Here is an 18159-nt window from a genome sequence, read left to right as displayed (position 1 = left end):
ATGTGTCTACATGTAATCAAATATTTGATTTATACTCGGAACATTTCAATGTTTTTTTTATGAGCTGGTGGCTTTCATAGAGATATTTTTCAAAAGTAGTTGTAAATAATCTTTAAAACAGCATTAAATCTTAGCCAATAGCCACTTTGGGGAGAACTAAGTCTGTATCATATTTATTATTATTATTATTATTATTATTATTATTATTATTATTATTATTATTATATGCTGAATAACACTAGTGAATGGCAAGCCAAATTTGACAGTAAACTATGTGCATTTATACTTTTGTTAAACAAGGTCAAGCCAATCCCATCTTTTTGTGACCATCTCTAATCATACATATGTTGTTTTCACACATGCATCTCCAGGACCTTATATGAACAATTAGAAACATTAGACTACATGATTACATATATAACAAACACGATAAAAGAAAGTTATTGATGTTGATCGGTTTTACCCAACTGACCTGGGTAAGTCAACTGATTTATTTAATTTAAATGTGTAGGCTATATCTTTTTGGTATTGCTGTTAATGGTTGTGGTTATTCTGTTCCCTTGCATTTTCTCCTTCTTTCTTTCTACTTCTTTTTCTTAATAGACATGTGAGCCATAACTTATGTGGGATATATTGAATTGATTTTATATTTACCCATATTTTAAGTGCTGTAATGGATATTGATCTTGGTCAAGGAGCAGATGTTTTTCTCTCTTTCTCTGCTTTGCCAATAAAATGAAATTAATTATTAATTAATTAATTAATTATTCACACTAAACTCTCCAGTTTAGTGTGAAAAGGTTATCAGAGGAACCGACTTGAACTATCTTGACCTGATGTTTATCTTTGGGAGCCAAAGGGAAACAGGAACCGGAAAAACTTTGTTAATATTTTCTGTTTACGTAATTCGTCACCTTGTTGGCTTTATTTATTCAAACCGTCATTTCTTGTCAATTTTTATTTAATAAAAAAATGTAAATCGTTGTTATAAAAAGTAGCGAGGACATTTCTTCGTCTCGTGGATATATCTCTTCTCTTAATACGTGCATGATGTATCGATGTATCCAGAGACGGTGGATCTTTGCCTTGCAACCCGGAAGTTATTAGAATGATTTTGGGTGGCGCGAAAACAGCTGAAAGCGAAAATTGTTGTTGTTTTTCTTAAGGGCTTGCGGGACCGCCTAAAAGTTTTAGGAAGCTAGCTAGTTGTGGTTGCTGCTTCCTTTTCAGTCGCCATGTGTGAAAAGATAAAGAAGGTAACGTTAACATTCAGTGTCTTACTAACATGCCTTTATAAGTTAATGCGGTTACTGGCGTGGCTTTAGTTAGACGTTACCCTTCTCCTCAGGTGAACAGCTGGCTCGGCGCAGTGTTTGGAGATCAGCCGGTGCCACACTTTGAGGTCAACACAAGGACTGTCGACATCCTGTACCAACTGGCACAGTCCAGTGAAGCCCGGTGCAGCGACACAGCCCTCCTCACAGAAGACCTCAAACAGAAAGCATCAGAGTATCAGGCTGAGGGTGAGCGCATAGCAGAGCTAAACGCAGTGAAATTCTGACTTCTAGTTTTGATGCCAAGTCGCTTTTAGTCCGTGATTTAACCCTTGTATGGTGTTCGGATCTGTGGGACCCGTTTTCAGTGTTTGCTGAAAGACAAATTACTATTTATTATTTCTTCTAACTCAAACTGGCCTTGGATGATTTTCTGTGAAGAACATAAAAAATAACTTATTTTACTATTACATATGAGGTGTTCGGGTCTACTGGACCCGATTATTACAGTGTAATAATTGTAGGTGCTATGAAACTTAACTGTGTCCTCCATCTAACTGTGTGTGTGTGTGTGTGTGTGTGTGTGTGTGTGTGTGTGTGTGTGTGTGTGTGTGTGTGTGTGTGTGTGTATGTATGTGTGTGTGTGTGTGTGTGTGTGTGTGTGTGTGGTAATTGAGCTAAAGTAAACATCTGTTAAGTATTTTTTACATAAAATGTTATGGCTGTATTGATTTAAAAGCCTAATAATATGGGGGGTCCATTGGCTGTGTAACAAAAATATGAAAAACATACAAGGGTTAAGCATATCAGGAAACAACAGGAACACTTATCTTAAAGGATAACTCCCAATTTATTACAACTCAGTACCTGTTTGAGTAGGTTTTCCCATCATCACTTCCCTCATTTAGGATAACATTGTACTCACTAAAGTAATAGCTGAAATCTGGAAATACAGTGATGGGGCAAGACACACGATTAATCAGACAGGTTGTCAACAAGCCACCCTTTAGCCTTTTCTCCGAACTGTCAGTAATGTGTTACGTCATTACACAGGAAAGTATACAAGTGATTGTGGGATCACTTGTGTTTCTTGTCCCATGGACTTCTTTTTAGCAATTTGCCACCCAGATCTCAGCAATTATTTTAAGGAATGATGGCCAAAACTCTGGAAATAAAACCCAAGTTGTTACAAACCTTCAATTCGGTGTCTTTACATGCTTTACAAGTTTTGTCAAGTGTAATACACACATTCACACAACAAACCTATTCACAGCATTTTACTGAACTGAACTGTGTTTCCTCCGTTTTAGGTGCTCATCTCCGTGATGTTCTTTTACAAGGTGTAGGTCTGTCCTGTGCAAGCTTGTCAAAGCCTGCTGCTGACTACTTGTCTGCTTTAGTGGACACTGCCATGGTACTTGGAGTCAGAGACACATCACTGTGCAGGTACCCTGTTGTTGCACTGTTGAACTATTTTATGTGTATTTTCTCGACCGTAGTTTCCCTAATTAAAGACATGAGAGTTACCATTGAGAGGTTTTGACAGTTGGATTTGTATGTCTTGTCTAGCTTTATGCCAGCAATGAACAACCTCACCAACGAACTGCTGGAAAAAGAGAAGTCAAACCGGAGACTTGAGAGGGAACTCAGGGCCCTCAGAGAGAGACTTGGTGTTACTCTGGTACTGCGGAGCAACTTACAAGAGTAAGAACATGGATGCAGAGGATGATGACTTTAGCATGTTGATATTACCACTGTGTTGTACCATTGTTATAGTAAAAAAACAAACACACAGTCCTGGGCTATGACATACTGCGCGTAAGCGCATCCAGTTACAACAGACATGAACCATTTGCTGTCACATACTGTACATCACCTGTAATCAGTGTTCTTTATTGTCTTCAGAGATATCAACAAAACTATCAAATCACAGTCAGTGGAGAGCGCTAAAGCTGAGGAGAGACTGCTCAACATGGATTTTGTGATGGCAAAGACTAAAGACCTCAGCAGCAGACGGGAGAGGGCAGAGGTATGTTGTGGTGTTATACATGGAGCTGTAACAGCTGCATAGTGCATTGAGGTGCTGATACATGGTACAATATACTGCTATTGAAAATGATAAGGCGGCCGGAAAATGCCAAGATATGTAAAAGTTTTACATTTTGCATTTTGGTATGGTGAAATATTCATATCTTAGCAGGAGGTTTGCTCTGGGTGAGAAAATTAAGCAAAATTGTTCTAATGACAACTTGCTATGCAGCCTGAAGAGGCATTCATTGTTGGTGTTCTCAGCCCACCAGTTAGAGAAAGTGGAAATCAACACAAGCCAAACAAAAAAAATCAAACAACCAATGGCATAAACATACTCAATTAGTAGGGAGAAAGATGGAGATGATGAGGAGAGTCTTAGAAAACCCTCTGCAAGTACCTAGCACAATAGGAAATAACACACACTTAAGGTGCTAAAAATTTAGTTTCTTATAGCAAATATGCTAAATTATGTTGCCACTGAAAAAAAATTGCTCTCTGAAAAATGGCAAATAACCTCCTGGCATGCCACAGCCCTTTCTTCTGTGGAGTTTTATTTTGTTAAAAAAGACAGACTGTAGTTTGACCCGGGTATAATGTGGCCATCAAGTTACTGCCTCTGGTTTAGAGCACAGAGATGATCCTGCAGACAGGTCCAGCAGTTAACACCCTTGGTATCCTTGTGTGTGTGTGTGTGTGTGTGTGTGTGTGTGTGTGTGTGTGTGTGTGTGTGTGTGTGTGTGTGTGTGTGTGTGTGTGTGTGTGTGTGTGTGTGTGTGTGTGTGTGTGTGTGTGTGTGTGTGTGTGTGTGTGTGTGTGTGTGTGTGTATATATATATATATATATATATATATATATATATATATATACATACATACATATACATACACATATATATATATATATACATATACATACATACATATACATACATCACATACACATACACACACATACCCCCCCACACACACACACACACACACACACACAGGTTGGCTGTTTTATTCTTATCTATCAATCCTGCAGGCTCAGCTTGCATCCAGGAACATGGACAAGTCTATCACCCACCAGGCTATTGTGCAGCTTTCTGAGGTAATGTCAGCTGTTACACATGCAACACATTTGAGCATCCATTGTTATGAAAACATAACACTTTCTGCTTTCAGGGTTTAAAATGCTTCATCTTATTTTTCTCTCTGTAGGAAGCCACCGCGCTGAAACAAGAAATAATCCCTTTGAAAAAGAAACTGGAGCCTTACATGGACTTAAGCCCGGTACGTTTCTTTTCAGTTTGTCTTGTAACTGTCCAACAACAAAGTGCTTTCACAATATCCTAAATATTTTCATGATGGCCTTTTTTTGTTAAGAAATGTGTGTAGATTAGACTTAATTAAAGCGACTTGACAGAAATGGGTGTATCATGTTTAGATATTTGGAAACGACTTTCTGTTTCTGCATTTGACTTTATGAAATGTTTTTACCTGCTAAACCACAACAGAGCCCATCTCTTGCTCAAGTGAAAATAGAAGAAGCAAAAAGAGAATTGGTGAGTATCTTAACAGTTCATTCGATGATGGATGGGATGTGGCTGCTTACCTTTTATTTTAATGCCATTGTCTTTCCCCAATTACAGGCTGCAATTGATGCCCAACTGGAGATGAATATGGATTTCAAGTAAAGATGTTTGTAATGTTAAAATGTTATCTGTTTTGAACTGTAAATGATCTGTGTTTGAAGAATAATAAAGTCATTGTTTCTATGTATTGGGCTCTTTGTAATGTTGTGCTGCAGCCAACCCCTGTCTGCCTCTAAAGACTGAAACGTTTTAGTTTGGGAAGTTAAAGTCACAAATAGTTCCCTCTGACGATCTGTTTTTCTGCATTTGTAACCGTTTTTACATGTTTCTTCCACTTTTAAATGTAATGAGTAAATAAAGCAACCTCCCTAGAGTGGAAATGTGTTTTCCTCCACAGTGGATTTCTTTGAAGGAAATCTGCTTTAAAGGAAAACTTAAAATATTTAGATTTATGATCAATTCAAGACACACCCGAGGAAGAAAATGTAAATCAAGATCTTTCTTTTCTTTGGACCTATTCGGTTTATGTCCCCCTCTTCCTGTTTGTTGCAAAACATCATTAACATAATCAAATGTTTTGTCTTTATTTTCTAGTATGCTACCTAGTTGGGGGTTTGTCTTTTAACAACATGACATGTTTAAAAGGTTCTTTTGATCAAAGTCTGTCTGCCAAATGCATATTGATTATCCATATGTCTGCCCAAACAGAGAGAGTTGGATTTATTGGATTTTCTTTGAATGTCTTTTTTAAAGAGGAACTAAATGCAATATGTTTTAGATTGTCTTTATGGCAACTTTGAAAAAATCTTTTCAGAAGTAACAAAAGCTTAACATTTAAATAAACACTAATAGTTGTATTCTACGTATGCTTATATCTAATTTCTACATTATTCTGAAGTGTAAAGACATTAACTGGAATTGTAGATTGCTGACAGGAGCCAGCCTTGTTATGGGACAAAAAAATGACATTACACAATTTTTATAATTCTTATTCCTATAAGTTTACATGAGTCCACACATCTACACACTGTATTTCAGAACTTGTTTCACCATAGCCCTTATGAGCTTATGAGTACATTTACTCAAGTGCAAGTTATACTTCTTTTTTTTTAACCTACATGGCTGTCTCTTGCCTTAAAAACAAACTGGAGGAAACTTTCTGAGTTTGACAACAAAATTCCACAGGCTTTGGAGGGATAACCGCACATGAAAGAGGTTTTGGAGCCACTCCCTGGGTGCCTAAAGCTAAAGTATAGAGAATGGAACCAACAAGGGGGGGGGGGGCTGTTGTCCAGTTTGTATGCAAAATATCACCTCTCAGTTCCTCCCCCACCCAGTCTTCCCCCAATGGAGCCGAGCATGGAGACCCCAACGTCTCTGTCGGTTTGACTGTTGTAAGTCTGTGCTGCAGTCTGACCTGTAGATTGACTGGTTACCATGGAGTGGGTCATGGATGTGGGCCTGGGAGCAATTTACCCAGTAGGCCCCCTGCTTCATTCAAAGGCACCGTGGTTAGGGCATCAACAGTTTATGAAAAGAAACAGAATCAAAATATCACCCCATTGAAGTCAACTTGGGGGACACACAGACCCACACAGAGCATCATTAACACACTACGTTGTCTATGTTTTGGTCACTGGCAGCTATCTTTGGCTATCTTTGCCTTTTAATTCAAGGACTGCTTTTATAAACAAAATATTTACCAATGTGAACTGTGCCACTGTGCCAGTATTTTTCTAAGTCAACTCAAAACGTTTTGAGTTAGATTTTTGTTTATTTGCACATGTTAATTCATATATGACATAGAAATGATAATGAAAATCAATGTGCAGAGAGAGGAAACACTCCCCAAAGGGCTTATATGACCTCTACCTACACAGTATTTAAACAAATTTAACTAATTAACGCCCTCCCCTCAAGCCACTCCCCCTCAAGCCAAAGCAGTGACAGAAAGTTGAAACTGAAAACCAGTGACATTGTAAAAATCCTGACAGCGTAAAAAAACTATCATTGAAAAAAAACAAAATGTGTAAAGACTGTAATTGAAAAACCCATCATGATGCATAAAAATAAAATAAAATAATAGGATTTTAAGATTTAGTTTTTTTCAGTTGAACATTTTTCAGTGCCAATACTTGTTGTTTCAGTGCCAATTTCTATTTTTAATACCTCAGGTTACTGTCACTGTTCTAGCTCCATATGTTATGACCTAAAAAAAATGTTAGACATATAGAAATGTGTCAGTTTATAGTAGGCTAGTAGAAAGAAAGAAAGAAGAGAAAGGAAAGCACAGAAGAAACCTCATAGAAAGAAAGCATTTTGCCATAATCCAAAAAGTAAACATGTGCCTCATGGTCATGGGGGAGGGGGGGGGGGTTCCTGCCAGTGCGTCATACCATTGAGTGTGTCGCCGCTTTTGCCTTTAAAATAGTTGTAAATGCCACGCCCACACCATAATTCCCACTCAGCTGTTACTGTAAGTCGCTTTCAGTTTCCACATGCATCTATTCACAAATCTGCGGTGTTGAACAACAGGAGAGTCGGACTGGGAGGATCACCACGCGTCGGTTAATCATCTCGTCTATCAGTTTTGACCAACTTGTTGCGCAGCTGCTATTTCTAACCTCCTCTGTGGTCCGTCGGTGCAGTGGGACAGGGGCTGCTCCTATTCACCAGCACACAAGGCGCTGTTTAGGGCTTCATTGGTAATATTTTCTGTGAAGGAAGACAGATGGATGAAGAGATGGCTTTCCCTACTACTTTCTAACTACTTTTTTTTTTTTACCAATGCGTAGGCCATAAGAAGATGACGCTTTTGTATGGATTGTTATGAAGTCCAGCAGCCTACAGTGAATTTTGCAGTCTCTTTAATATGATCTCAGAAACGGGATGCAAGTCATGAGCTGGACGCGTCCTTGCCACGGACTAGACTGGAGCCACAGCCTCTTCTACCTGACTTTACTCCTGTGGACCAGACGCATGACTGGACTGGCTGACTTTTCAAGTATGATGATGATGATGATGATGATGATGATGATGATGATGGTGCAGTGGAAGGAGGAGGGGGATAAATCAGGGTGACAATGGTTAAAGATTACAGAAAGTTGTTTCTTAGGTTTAGTATGCCCTGTTATAAGCTGTGTAATAATAGCTACAGTGGCGGAGTTAAGCATATTTGTACAGATCGTGTATGGTGTAAAGATAAGGTGGTAATAGATTATTATTATTATTTTTTAATAAATACATTACATAACATTGCCAGTGTTCCTAAAATACCAGCCATTTGTCCCAAAGCATCCCTTTGAGATTTGGCATGGAACTGCACACCTGTCTGACAAGGGGTTATGTAAAAGATACAGTGTGAGGAGTAAAATACATTTCCTTTTTGTGTTTTGTCATTGTAGTTTTTGTCTTGTCATTTACAATTGTTAACAAAATAATGTTGGCGTTGTTAAAAACCAGCCAGTGGTTTTCCACTGTTTTATCTCAACTATCCATCATCTAATCAAATAGAATCATTTCTGATTTGTGCAAAAATCCTTGACAAATAATGTAAACATCTTAAGATAAGGGACTTTGATATGAGGTAACTTAATCACACCTGCACACCAAGCAACAAAGGTGGGTCATATTAGGTTGAATGCCAGTTGGCGGAGTTTGCCACCCAGGAAAGAGATCTGGCAGTCAGCACTTTATTGGGTACGTTTTCAAAGCAACATGAGACACTTAACCGAGCTCCAAAGAGGCCAAACAAACTGATCCGAAACCACAGATGCAGTAGATTGAAAAAAAACAAAACAAATGAAAGGTTTTCAATGGTATGAAGTTGCCTCGAAGTTAAAATCCTTTTCAATTTAGTTTTTTATATGTGACTATTACTACCTCTGTAAGTAATAGTGGATTTAATGGGGGCCCTGGAAGCACACCCTCTCTTAGAGGGTTCCTGTGGTTGTCTATCCCTTATATGATTAAGTGGATTTAAAGGAGTACTCCAGCTATTTTATATTATATATTATATTAAAGGTCCCATGACATGGTGCTCTTTGGATGCTTTTATATAGACCTTAGTGGTCCCCTAATACTGTACCTGAAGTCTCTTTCCCGAAATTCAGCCTTGGTGCAGAACTACAGCCACTAGAGCCAGTCCCACAATGAGCTTTCCTTAGGATGTGCCATTTCTGTGACTGTAGCTATAGAGGAGGAGAGAGGGGGGGGCAAGGTGGAGGTGTGGCCTTGACCAACTGCCACTTTGCTCGTTTGAAAGCCATGATGTCTCTCTCTCATGGGTGGGCCAAATTCTCTGGGCAAAGCAGAGAAAGGGGAGGTAACCTTGCTCCTTATGACCTCATAAGGAGCAAGATTCCAGATCGGCCCATCTGAACTTTCATTTTCTCAAAGGCAGAGCAGGATACCCAGGGCTCGGTTTACACCTATCACCATTTCTAGCCACTGGGGGACCATAGGCAGGCTGGGGGAACGCATATTAATGTTAAAAAACCTCATAAAATGAAATTTTCATGCCATGGGACCTTTAAGTTTAGGAGCTCTCAAGAGACCGATAATAGCCTATTTATCGCCCAAGCTGAGATAACCCTGATGTCATCTATGTTAAGTATTTACTATTTCCACAGGCTGAGTAGTCATGTACTCATTGCATGTCCCTTTGACACATCTGTATGTTTCCACGTGCATTACAGCCTAACCAATTCCTTTTGTGTGACAGACTACCTGTCCAGGATCATCACCAGTCACTCCGCTCAAGCGTGTGATGGACAGCCTCTGCGACTCCACTGTCCACGTCACTCCGCCATCTCCATCCAGTCTGCCTTCTATGGGAGCGGCGAGGCGCGGCTGTGTAGAGCAGACCCGGACCCTCCGCTCAGAGCCCACAACCACAGCTGCTCAGCTTTTACTGCTCTACAGGTGCATTTTATGTGTGTCAAATACAACACTTTTTACTCTCACTGGGTCACTTGTGTAATCTGGTGTTCACCAGTTTTTAGCTGACTTACTTGAAAAGGTTTCTCCGCATATGTGTTTTAGTTTTGCTGTAAACACACACAACCCTTAGATGAGCTGGCTGGTGAATGCTGCTGACTGTTTAATAGTAGATTTATTAAAGGCACAGCCCACTGTCTTACATTTGTCTGCCAGTTAGTGCGTCATTCTTTTTGCATCTGGTTTACATTGTGCCCACTGTGGAGTGTAACATCAAAGTAAAAGAGGTTAAACAAAAAGAAGGTAAATTCTGACTGTCCCTGGTGTTTGCTGTGCAGAAGCTGCTGTCGGAGTGTCAGAGCCACAGAGATTGCCAGCTGCCTGTCAACCACCTGCTGTTTGGGAAGGACCCCTGTCCTGGCACTACCAAATACCTCCATGTGGACTACAAGTGTAAACCAAGTGAGTCCAGCAGCTCTGATCCCATTTGTCCCTACCTTTTTTATTGTCATATTCCCTCCCAGTCAACTCAGGCTCCCTGTTTCAGCCTCAGTTTCTCTTACATTTACTGGTGGATGAGTATGAAATAACTACACAGCTATACACAAAAATCTCACCCCTTCCCCCCATCCTAACCCCTCAGTTTCCCACTGCAATCACCCCCTTCACCTCTTCATCCTCATTCATTCTTCCCTTCGCTCAGCTGAACACAAAAGACATGTGGTGTGTGAGGGGGAGACGATGATTCTGCGCTGTAAGCCCCCCAAGGCTCTGAACATCTATGCAGCTGTCTATGGGAGAAGTCTTGGCCAGACTGACACCTGCCCCTCGCGCCTGACAAGACCACCCCCATTTGGTGAGTCAACGGGATATTCAGTATTCGCATATGGTGGTAACTAACAGATGATTCCTTTTGCAAGGAGAACAGTCAAGCCAGGAATGTATGTATGTCTTCAGAAACTACTTTACATAGTGAAATAGGAAAGTTTTAGGAAGCTGTAAGTAATATGTTTCACTACTCAAAAAAATACACAAAAAAATGTATTAATTGTAATTACTGTAAACAAGCTATTTTAATTATAAGCATCTAGTGGTGTCTTTTTGCAGTTACGATGATGTTTCATTAAGTCAGATTGCAGCTTTGAGCGCTGCTCAAAGCTCAGGGGTAGAGCTGAGCAATATATCAATATTATATCGATATCGTGATATGAGACTAGATATCGTCTTAGATTTTGGATATCGTAATATGGCATAAGTGTTGTCTTTTCCTGGTTTTAAAGGCTGCATTACAGTAAAGTTATGTCATTTTCTGAACTAACCAGACAGTTGTAACTGTTGTATTATTTGCATTTACCCACTTAGTCATTATATCCACATTACTGATGATTATTTATCAAAAATCTCATTGTGTAAATATTTTGTGAAAGCACCAATAGTCAACACTACAATATCGTTGCGGTATCGATATCGAGGTATTTGGTCAAAAATATCGTGATATTTGATTTTCTCCATATCGCCCAGCCCTACTCAGGGGTTATGAACAATAGGGCTGTGTCACTCCCTATTTTCTATATACTGTAGTGCACTATATTTACTGTCCGACATTTGATTTGAGTGTCCAAATTCTGAGTAGTGCCCTCTAAAATAAGTAGTGTCGATGGCTCAGCAGACATTTTTATTTGTCATTGTAGGAAAATCACAGGCGTTACTAATAACATTAATGATGGCTCTGTTATATCTAAGTGTCCCGTTAAACCAAAGCAGCTAAATGGAATTCAGCTGTCATTCAGTTTTATTATTTACAACTGTACTTTTCCGACTGTGACATGCCAAGTTGTCTTCTGTGAAAAAGGCCTATGGCAGATGGTGACCTGAGTAAAAGTCCAATGGAAATATAGAAGCTCTAATCTGTTCACTAAAATTTGCTTTACAACACAAAGTGATGGGGGATTTATGGGAAATGTGGCCTAAATTATAGAGAAACAGGCAAAAACTACACACTCTGCTTTTTTCACAGCAGATATTTTGAGATGCCAAAGCAGAAAAAGCACAGGTGTAACTAATAACTTCAATAATGGCTGCATTCATTTTGGGTGTGGCCCAACCATCATTAATGTTTCTGAGTACATCTGTGCTGTTCCTGGTATGACAAGTCAAAGTCAGCTGTAAAAAAAAAAGGCATACATGAAAGGCTAGATTATGTTGTCATTTGTTAGTAATTCTACCAAATTATACAAATTTTACAATGACATGACATAATGCTTTAAAGTAACTCATATCAACATTGACTGCACACACTGCTACAGAATAAGCACATTTTGAGATGACATTAAACCAACACAGGTGCACTGAGTTAATATTTGCTGGGGGAAAAAAAACTTCACATGGCTGCCAAAAAGGACACACACACACACACACACACACACATACACCAGTACTGTCTTCCTCAGCAGCTCTCACCCATGCAGAAAATGAGGAGGAGAGAGTGAAAGACCTCCTGGCAGACACCGACATACTCAAAGATGTGGTTTATTATTTGATTGGTTCTCTGAGTTTCTCTTTGCTGTTCCCAACAGAGTGTCTGAACCACGAGGCTGTACACTTGGTGTCCAAGTCCTGCTACAGCAAACAGAAGTGTGCTGTTGCTGTAAGCAACCAGACCTTTAGGGATCCCTGCTTTCCAGGAACCAGGAAGTACCTCAGTGTGGTCTATTCTTGTGGTAGGACTCTTTCTGCTTCCTCATTCACAAGATACAATTACTAGCCTGTTGATGAATTAGAGGTCTCAAAATAAGAAAGGGCTTTCGTGATGTTATTATATACATAGCTCACGTCATGTCGGTTTTTGTTTTTGCCTTATTCATTTGTAGTTTCCTATTGTGGAACCTTATCTGCTGATCTCAGCCATCAGCTGTTTTTATCATATCACACCCATTAACACAGTAGCAGGAAATAATTGTGAGCTCAGATTTGGAGGTTGAGATTGGCATCCTGGTAAACTTCCTGCAATTGGCACAACTGCCAGTGAGGTCATGCAGCAACGTTGTTCATGTATCAATGTTTGGAGATTTGACTTCAGCCTGGTTGACAGAATTCTTTTGACTGGCTCTGTTGGCTCCATCTAGCACAACCCAATGTGTGTCAACCTTGCAGACCAGTTGTCAACATAATTGAACAGAATATATTGATTATTTGAGAGTTACTCACTCCGTTGCGGGCCCAGTTTGTGCAGAGGTTGGTTGGGTGTGTGAAGTGGCGTGCTGATGAACAGTCAGCTGTAGATTCACCAGTACACAGACACAGAATCTGTATCAATTTGTCCACAGCAATATTAAGACTGTCTCCTCTGTTTTCCTTTCAGTAGTACCGCAGACTTTACTAAGAGAGGTAGACCCTTACATATTCAGCTCCACCTCATCTCCTACTGTGGACACAGAAAAAGGTAACCATGCCATCTGTTGCAATTCTAAGTTTTATGTGCGATTTTATCTGATATCATAATTCTAAATTTTACAGCAGCTCCTCCTGCAGATCTGGAGGAGCATTTCCCCAAAGGGTCAAGAAGGCCAGACAACTCAGGAGCCATGATGAGCACCTCTCTCCTGACCTATGCCTACATCAAAGGTAACATTATCCATGCATGCATGCACTCACAAATGCACATATAAACCTTGTTTGTTTCTGTTATACACAGAAACAAACAACTTATCTTCTTTCTTCACTTCCTACACAGAGCATCCAGAAATGGCAGGGCTGCTGTTCACCTCCAGTGTGTGTGTTGGTCTTCTGCTCACACTGTTGGCTGTATCGGTCCGAGTGACCTGCAGAGTCAGACGCCAGCTCGGAGATCACAGACTCGCACCCAAGTCTCATATCCAGGCTTTCAACTGCCAGGAGGAGGACGATGACGATGATGACGAAGAGGGAACAGAAAGCTCTTTAATCTCAGCCGCAGAAAGGAAGGCGATACACGGCTGGGAGGAAGGGACTTATGTGAGCGAGGCAGCCGAACGGGCGGAGAGGATTGAGCGCAGGGAGATGATCATACAGGAGATATGGATGAATGCCTATATGAATGGCAGCTCATGTTAGAGGTCCCATGGCATGCTGCTTTTTGGATGCTTTTATATAGGCCTCAGTGGTCCCCTAATACTGTATCTGAAGTCTCTTTCCTGAAATTCAGCCTTGGTGCAGAATTACAGCCATTAGAGCCAGTCCCACAATGAGCTTTCCTTAGTATGTGCCATTTCTGTGTCTGTAGCTACTGAGGAGGAGAAGGGGGGGGGGGCAAGGTGGAGGGTGGGTGTGTGGCCTTGACCAACTGCCACTTTGCTTGTTTGCAAGCCATGATGTCTCTCTCTCATGGTGGGCCAAATTCTCTGGGCGGGTTAATGTTAAAAGACCTCAAAGTGAAATTTTCATGCCATGGGACCTTTAACCAAACTGTGACCCATAGATGCTGTTCAGCACCTTCAGGATTTTTTTCAGGATTCTTGGCAGCAGCTCCCAGCCTTTTTTGTACATTGTAAAAGCAATTTTTCGTGTTTTGCCATATTTGCAGCTCAGTTTGTGAAGTGTAATATTTTGGTGAAACTGCAGTACTAGCCATTTTTAAAGGATCAACAGGATTTTAATACTGTAAAATGGGAGCTCACATAGGCCTACATTATGGAACTGTTAAAATGTTTTTATTCACATCAATGAAGTTCAGATTTCAGGTTAAAATACTGTTTACTGTTACAAAAATTGTAAAATCACTTGTCTTGACAGAAGACTACAGCTGCCATGTTCAGTCAAGTCAGTTTATTTATTTAGCCCAGTATCATAGATCGAATTTGAATGTAGAAAAGGACCTACACATTACATCCAGGATGTTTTTTTTATGCAGTTTTCCTTGAAAGACTTCATCGACTCTGTCAACAGTTCCACGCAGTGGGATTAAACTCTCACTTTGAACTCTACAACTTCCTCATCCCTGCTGGGACAAGAGCTGGAACAACCATCTACTATGTGGCAACTTCCTGCCTCAGAGCAGCACCGACTTTCAGTGTGTGTGTGTGTGTGTGTGTGTTTGTGTGCGTGCGTGTGTGCGTGTCAGCCACTGACTGGAGACAAAGAGAGGAAAGGTGTAGCATCCTTGTCCCAGCAATCCAAGGGATGTAAAACTGTGTTCCAGATGAATCACTACCTATGAAACTTTGTTGAATGTTTTTTACAATCAATAAAAATGTACAGTACATTTAGATTAAACTCAAATTTAATTGTTTGCATATCTTCAATAAAAATGTAACTTTACAACAGGGTGAAAACAATCGGTAAATGAATACAGAGATCTGATTTAAATTCAAATAAATCAGGTTAATCCACATGTCATCATCCAGTTACTACTCCAAGGCATATAAACACGTGCTGTTTATATTCTCCAGAAGACCTCATATAACACGGACAGTAAACTAATATCAGAATTGAGATAAGGCATTGTAGTCATTTGCATATAGAGCTGTGAAGGACCAGGTCAGAGCAGCAGCTTTAAGGTAGGAATCTCAGTGGTAGTGGTCTTTATCTTGGTCCCCATTTGATGTTGGTGAGGCCTTGAAACTGTCTTCTGAGGGACTGTCTGTCTGTCCACTCTGAGTCCAGGTAGCTATCATCGTCTGCTTCCTCAAGTTTCTAAAAATGGTTCAAAAGGCACATTCAGTACAAACAGGAACCTGGTTTTTAATGCGTGCACCTATTTAAAAGTCTATGAGTGTTTTGTCTCTTAAGCCTTTTTCTCACCTTGAGTTCCTCCTGCCTCCTGTACATATGCATCATCATCTGTTTCTGCTGCTCATCAGTGACCAGAGGCTCTCTCGCTGGTGCCCCCTGCCCTTTCTGGAGGGAATGGCAACTAATATATTAGAGTTATTCTCAAAACTAACAAAAAACACTAAACAACACATACACTGCCTGCCATATACCACACAAATACTCCCTTTAGATTGGCTGAAATGGCTCTCACCTTTTGGATTTTCACCACAAGCTTTGTCTTTTCATTTTTGCCAATGTAGTCCTGCAGTTTTTTCCCCCTCTGCATCTCTTTAGCAGCCCACCATAGCTGGCACTCGTCCTCTGTGATCACCTGCAGAGATGCCTGAAGTACAGACAGATGGAGAGGGAGGAAAAAGAGAGTATCAAGGAGCCAATGCTGACAGACATTAACAATAGTAACTCATGCCCCTGTCGTTGACTGAAAACTAATTTCAGATGGAAATTAGCCAATGGCTGCCAGGACAAGCTGATTACTGACACAGGTTTAGCTGTTCACCTGTGTTCCTGAAAGGTCTTCACAGTCCTCAAACTCCATTCTGATAGGGTCATGAGGGGGCAGCCCCATGGGGTACACGATCATGACAGCACCCCTTAGCGGATCCAGGGCTTCCTTCACCATCTCCATGGTGACACAAACGTTAGCTTGAACTTGTTTCTGAAAGATGATCAGAGAGACAGACTGAATAAAAAGTATTGACCCTTGTTGAACAAGACAATCACAGATTGAGTGTTTACCCTGATACTCACTTTGGAGATCAGTGCCTTTGCTTCCTCCACGGTTCTCATCAACACCTCTTTCATTTTATCATTTGGAGCTGGTAGAAGGCAATGAGTTGGATTGTCAGATTACCAAAATATTTTATTGTCTTTTTTTCCTGCTTGCATAGAAATGAAGTTAAACATGTTTTTTATGCAAATTAAAAAGAAATGCTTGGCAAATGGACTTCTTCACAAAACTGTTCTGTACAATAGTAGCATCTGTATGTTATTCACAGTGGGGATGCACAATCAAATGGGACAAGGGAATTACATACTTACATTTTTTAACATTCTTTAATTGCAGAGTTTTCAAGTCACAAGAGGGAATTTAATATCAGAGAAATAGGAGGTGTAAATATCGGTCCATGCATGTCACGGTTTGCAGTTCAAAGTTACAAGCACAGGCAAAGGACCGGTCTTTCTGACAACGTTATGGGTTTAGCACGGTCTTCTTGTAAAACTACGTGGCCTACAGAGTCATATTCTCACCGTGTCCGTTCCTCCTCCCAATCTCATCCTTCCTAAAGACTGGACCCCCGCTGGGTATGCACTTGTCTTCCCATTCATCCTTCAGATTCAGCTCCACAATCTGCTCCTCTGTCAGCCCCTGCATGTTGGGTGGCAGTGTGATTCCATGGTCTGCCAGCTCTGGGATCTCTGTGGGGACACAAATGAACAAGCAAGTCAATGCCAATACAGTATCCTAGTATGAAATACTAAAATAAAATAAAATAAATGTTTAACAGAAAATCCAGTCAGTCAATTATTTAAGAATAAAAACACATTCTGCTTACACCCTTATAAACGTGAATACTTATTTGTCTCTTCTTTATACTAATTTAACAAGGCTGGTGGTATTTTGCCAGCAAACAGTTACCCAGTTTAAATAGTAAAGCAAGCTATGTGAGCCTACTGACGCTTCTCATACCTACTAACAGTAAGCACAGAAAGCGCTGGGACATGTCTTTTTCACCTGAACATATTCTGTCCACTTTGAGTCTCCCGTTGTAAATGGCTGTAATTTGCTGGATCACCGTTTCCACAGGCGCGTCCACAGTGGTGTTGAAGAGAAACTGGCTTTCATCTCCACGCTTCACGTGTAGCTGCACCATCTTGCAAAAGCAGCTCACCACCTGTTTACTAGCTGAAAGAGACGTTTAGGGATATAACTTTAATGCGACTTTGTTGTTTAATAAATCCACCACAGCACGAAGATGTGTCCGTGTAACGCAGTGCCCGAGGTCTTTAGGAAAACAGTGTAACCATAGCAACAGTCGTGAGCACACCATAGACACAAAGCTAGCTTTGCTTTAAACTAGCTAACGTTAGCTAGCTAGTATAACTTAGCTAAGTGTTATAGTCAATGGCTCAGTCTGTTAAAGGGTCATTTCTCTACAGTGACTGGAAATGGTAACACTTAGCTGTGCAGTGAAACGACAAGCACAATACGGCACGTACAACGTTCAGACTGAGCTCACACTTTGTTTACAACCGGTAGCATCGGTCCAGAGCCAGAGAAGCATCTGGATCTCGCAAGCATCTCGTGTGAACTATTTACGGCAGGTTAGAACGAGCCAAGAAGTATTACTGCCCTCTACAGGTAGCTAACTGATGGCAACACTGTGGTCTGTATATTAACAGTCTGGTTGCAACTCAGTAGGAAGATCGTCCTAATGTCGTAGCTAACCGCTTAGTGATACTGTAATAAACTCCATAGGGATGGTGTGCCTTGCTCAACGGTATTCCAGCAGGGCAGATTCATTAATTGAACAT

At 40.5% G+C, this 18159-nt stretch overlaps 3 protein-coding genes across 9 annotated transcripts; 2 read left to right on the top strand and 1 right to left on the bottom strand.

Annotated features, from left to right (window-relative positions):
- Window positions 1–952: 952 nt before the first annotated feature.
- Window positions 953–5065, top strand: haus1 (HAUS augmin-like complex, subunit 1). 2 transcript variants are annotated; one of them, XR_005636358.1, is made up of 9 exons: window positions 953–1256; window positions 1349–1523; window positions 2585–2720; window positions 2844–2978; window positions 3180–3303; window positions 4294–4394; window positions 4505–4576; window positions 4801–4848; window positions 4936–5065. XR_005636358.1 is itself a non-coding variant. In XM_039776634.1 (9 exons), exons 1-9 carry the CDS (start codon window positions 1236–1238, stop codon window positions 4978–4980), a joined length of 822 nt encoding a protein of 273 aa, XP_039632568.1. In that variant the 5' UTR covers window positions 957–1235; the 3' UTR covers window positions 4981–5065. The 2 variants fall into 2 exon arrangements, 1 of the variants encoding a protein (XP_039632568.1); XM_039776634.1 differs by having other exon boundaries at window positions 957–1256; window positions 4329–4394.
- A 2255-nt stretch (window positions 5066–7320) lies between these two features.
- eva1c (eva-1 homolog C (C. elegans)) lies at window positions 7321–14032 on the top strand. 4 transcript variants are annotated; one of them, XM_039778267.1, is made up of 9 exons: window positions 7321–7583; window positions 7674–7882; window positions 9602–9801; window positions 10155–10278; window positions 10520–10672; window positions 12393–12536; window positions 13181–13258; window positions 13336–13440; window positions 13550–14032. In XM_039778267.1, exons 2-9 carry the CDS (start codon window positions 7768–7770, stop codon window positions 13906–13908), a joined length of 1278 nt encoding a protein of 425 aa, XP_039634201.1. In that variant the 5' UTR covers window positions 7321–7583; window positions 7674–7767; the 3' UTR covers window positions 13909–14032. The 4 variants fall into 4 exon arrangements, with proteins under 4 accessions (XP_039634201.1, XP_039634199.1, XP_039634200.1 ...); XM_039778265.1 differs by having other exon boundaries at window positions 13333–13440; XM_039778266.1 differs by having other exon boundaries at window positions 13178–13258.
- Window positions 14033–14604: 572 nt separating this feature from the next.
- On the bottom strand, window positions 14605–18010 carry cfap298 (cilia and flagella associated protein 298). Of its 3 annotated transcripts, none has more exons than XM_039778263.1 (8): window positions 17865–18010; window positions 17360–17530; window positions 16876–17043; window positions 16375–16442; window positions 16124–16282; window positions 15818–15949; window positions 15595–15690; window positions 14605–15486 (listed from the first exon to the last, which is right to left on the bottom strand). In XM_039778263.1, the coding sequence occupies exons 2-8, from the start codon at window positions 17496–17498 to the stop codon at window positions 15376–15378; spliced, it is 873 nt and encodes a 290-aa protein (XP_039634197.1). In that variant the 5' UTR covers window positions 17499–17530; window positions 17865–18010; the 3' UTR covers window positions 14605–15375. The 3 variants fall into 3 exon arrangements, with proteins under 3 accessions (XP_039634197.1, XP_039634196.1, XP_039634194.1); XM_039778262.1 differs by having other exon boundaries at window positions 17845–17972; XM_039778260.1 differs by having other exon boundaries at window positions 17360–17526; window positions 17865–17958.
- Between the last annotated feature and the right edge of the window lie 149 nt (window positions 18011–18159).

This window comes from Perca fluviatilis, chromosome 16 (assembly GCF_010015445.1).
Source record: "Perca fluviatilis chromosome 16, GENO_Pfluv_1.0, whole genome shotgun sequence".
In the NCBI taxonomy this organism is placed as follows: Eukaryota; Metazoa; Chordata; class Actinopteri; order Perciformes; family Percidae; genus Perca; species Perca fluviatilis.
This window is presented reverse-complemented; position numbering and strand designations above follow the sequence as displayed.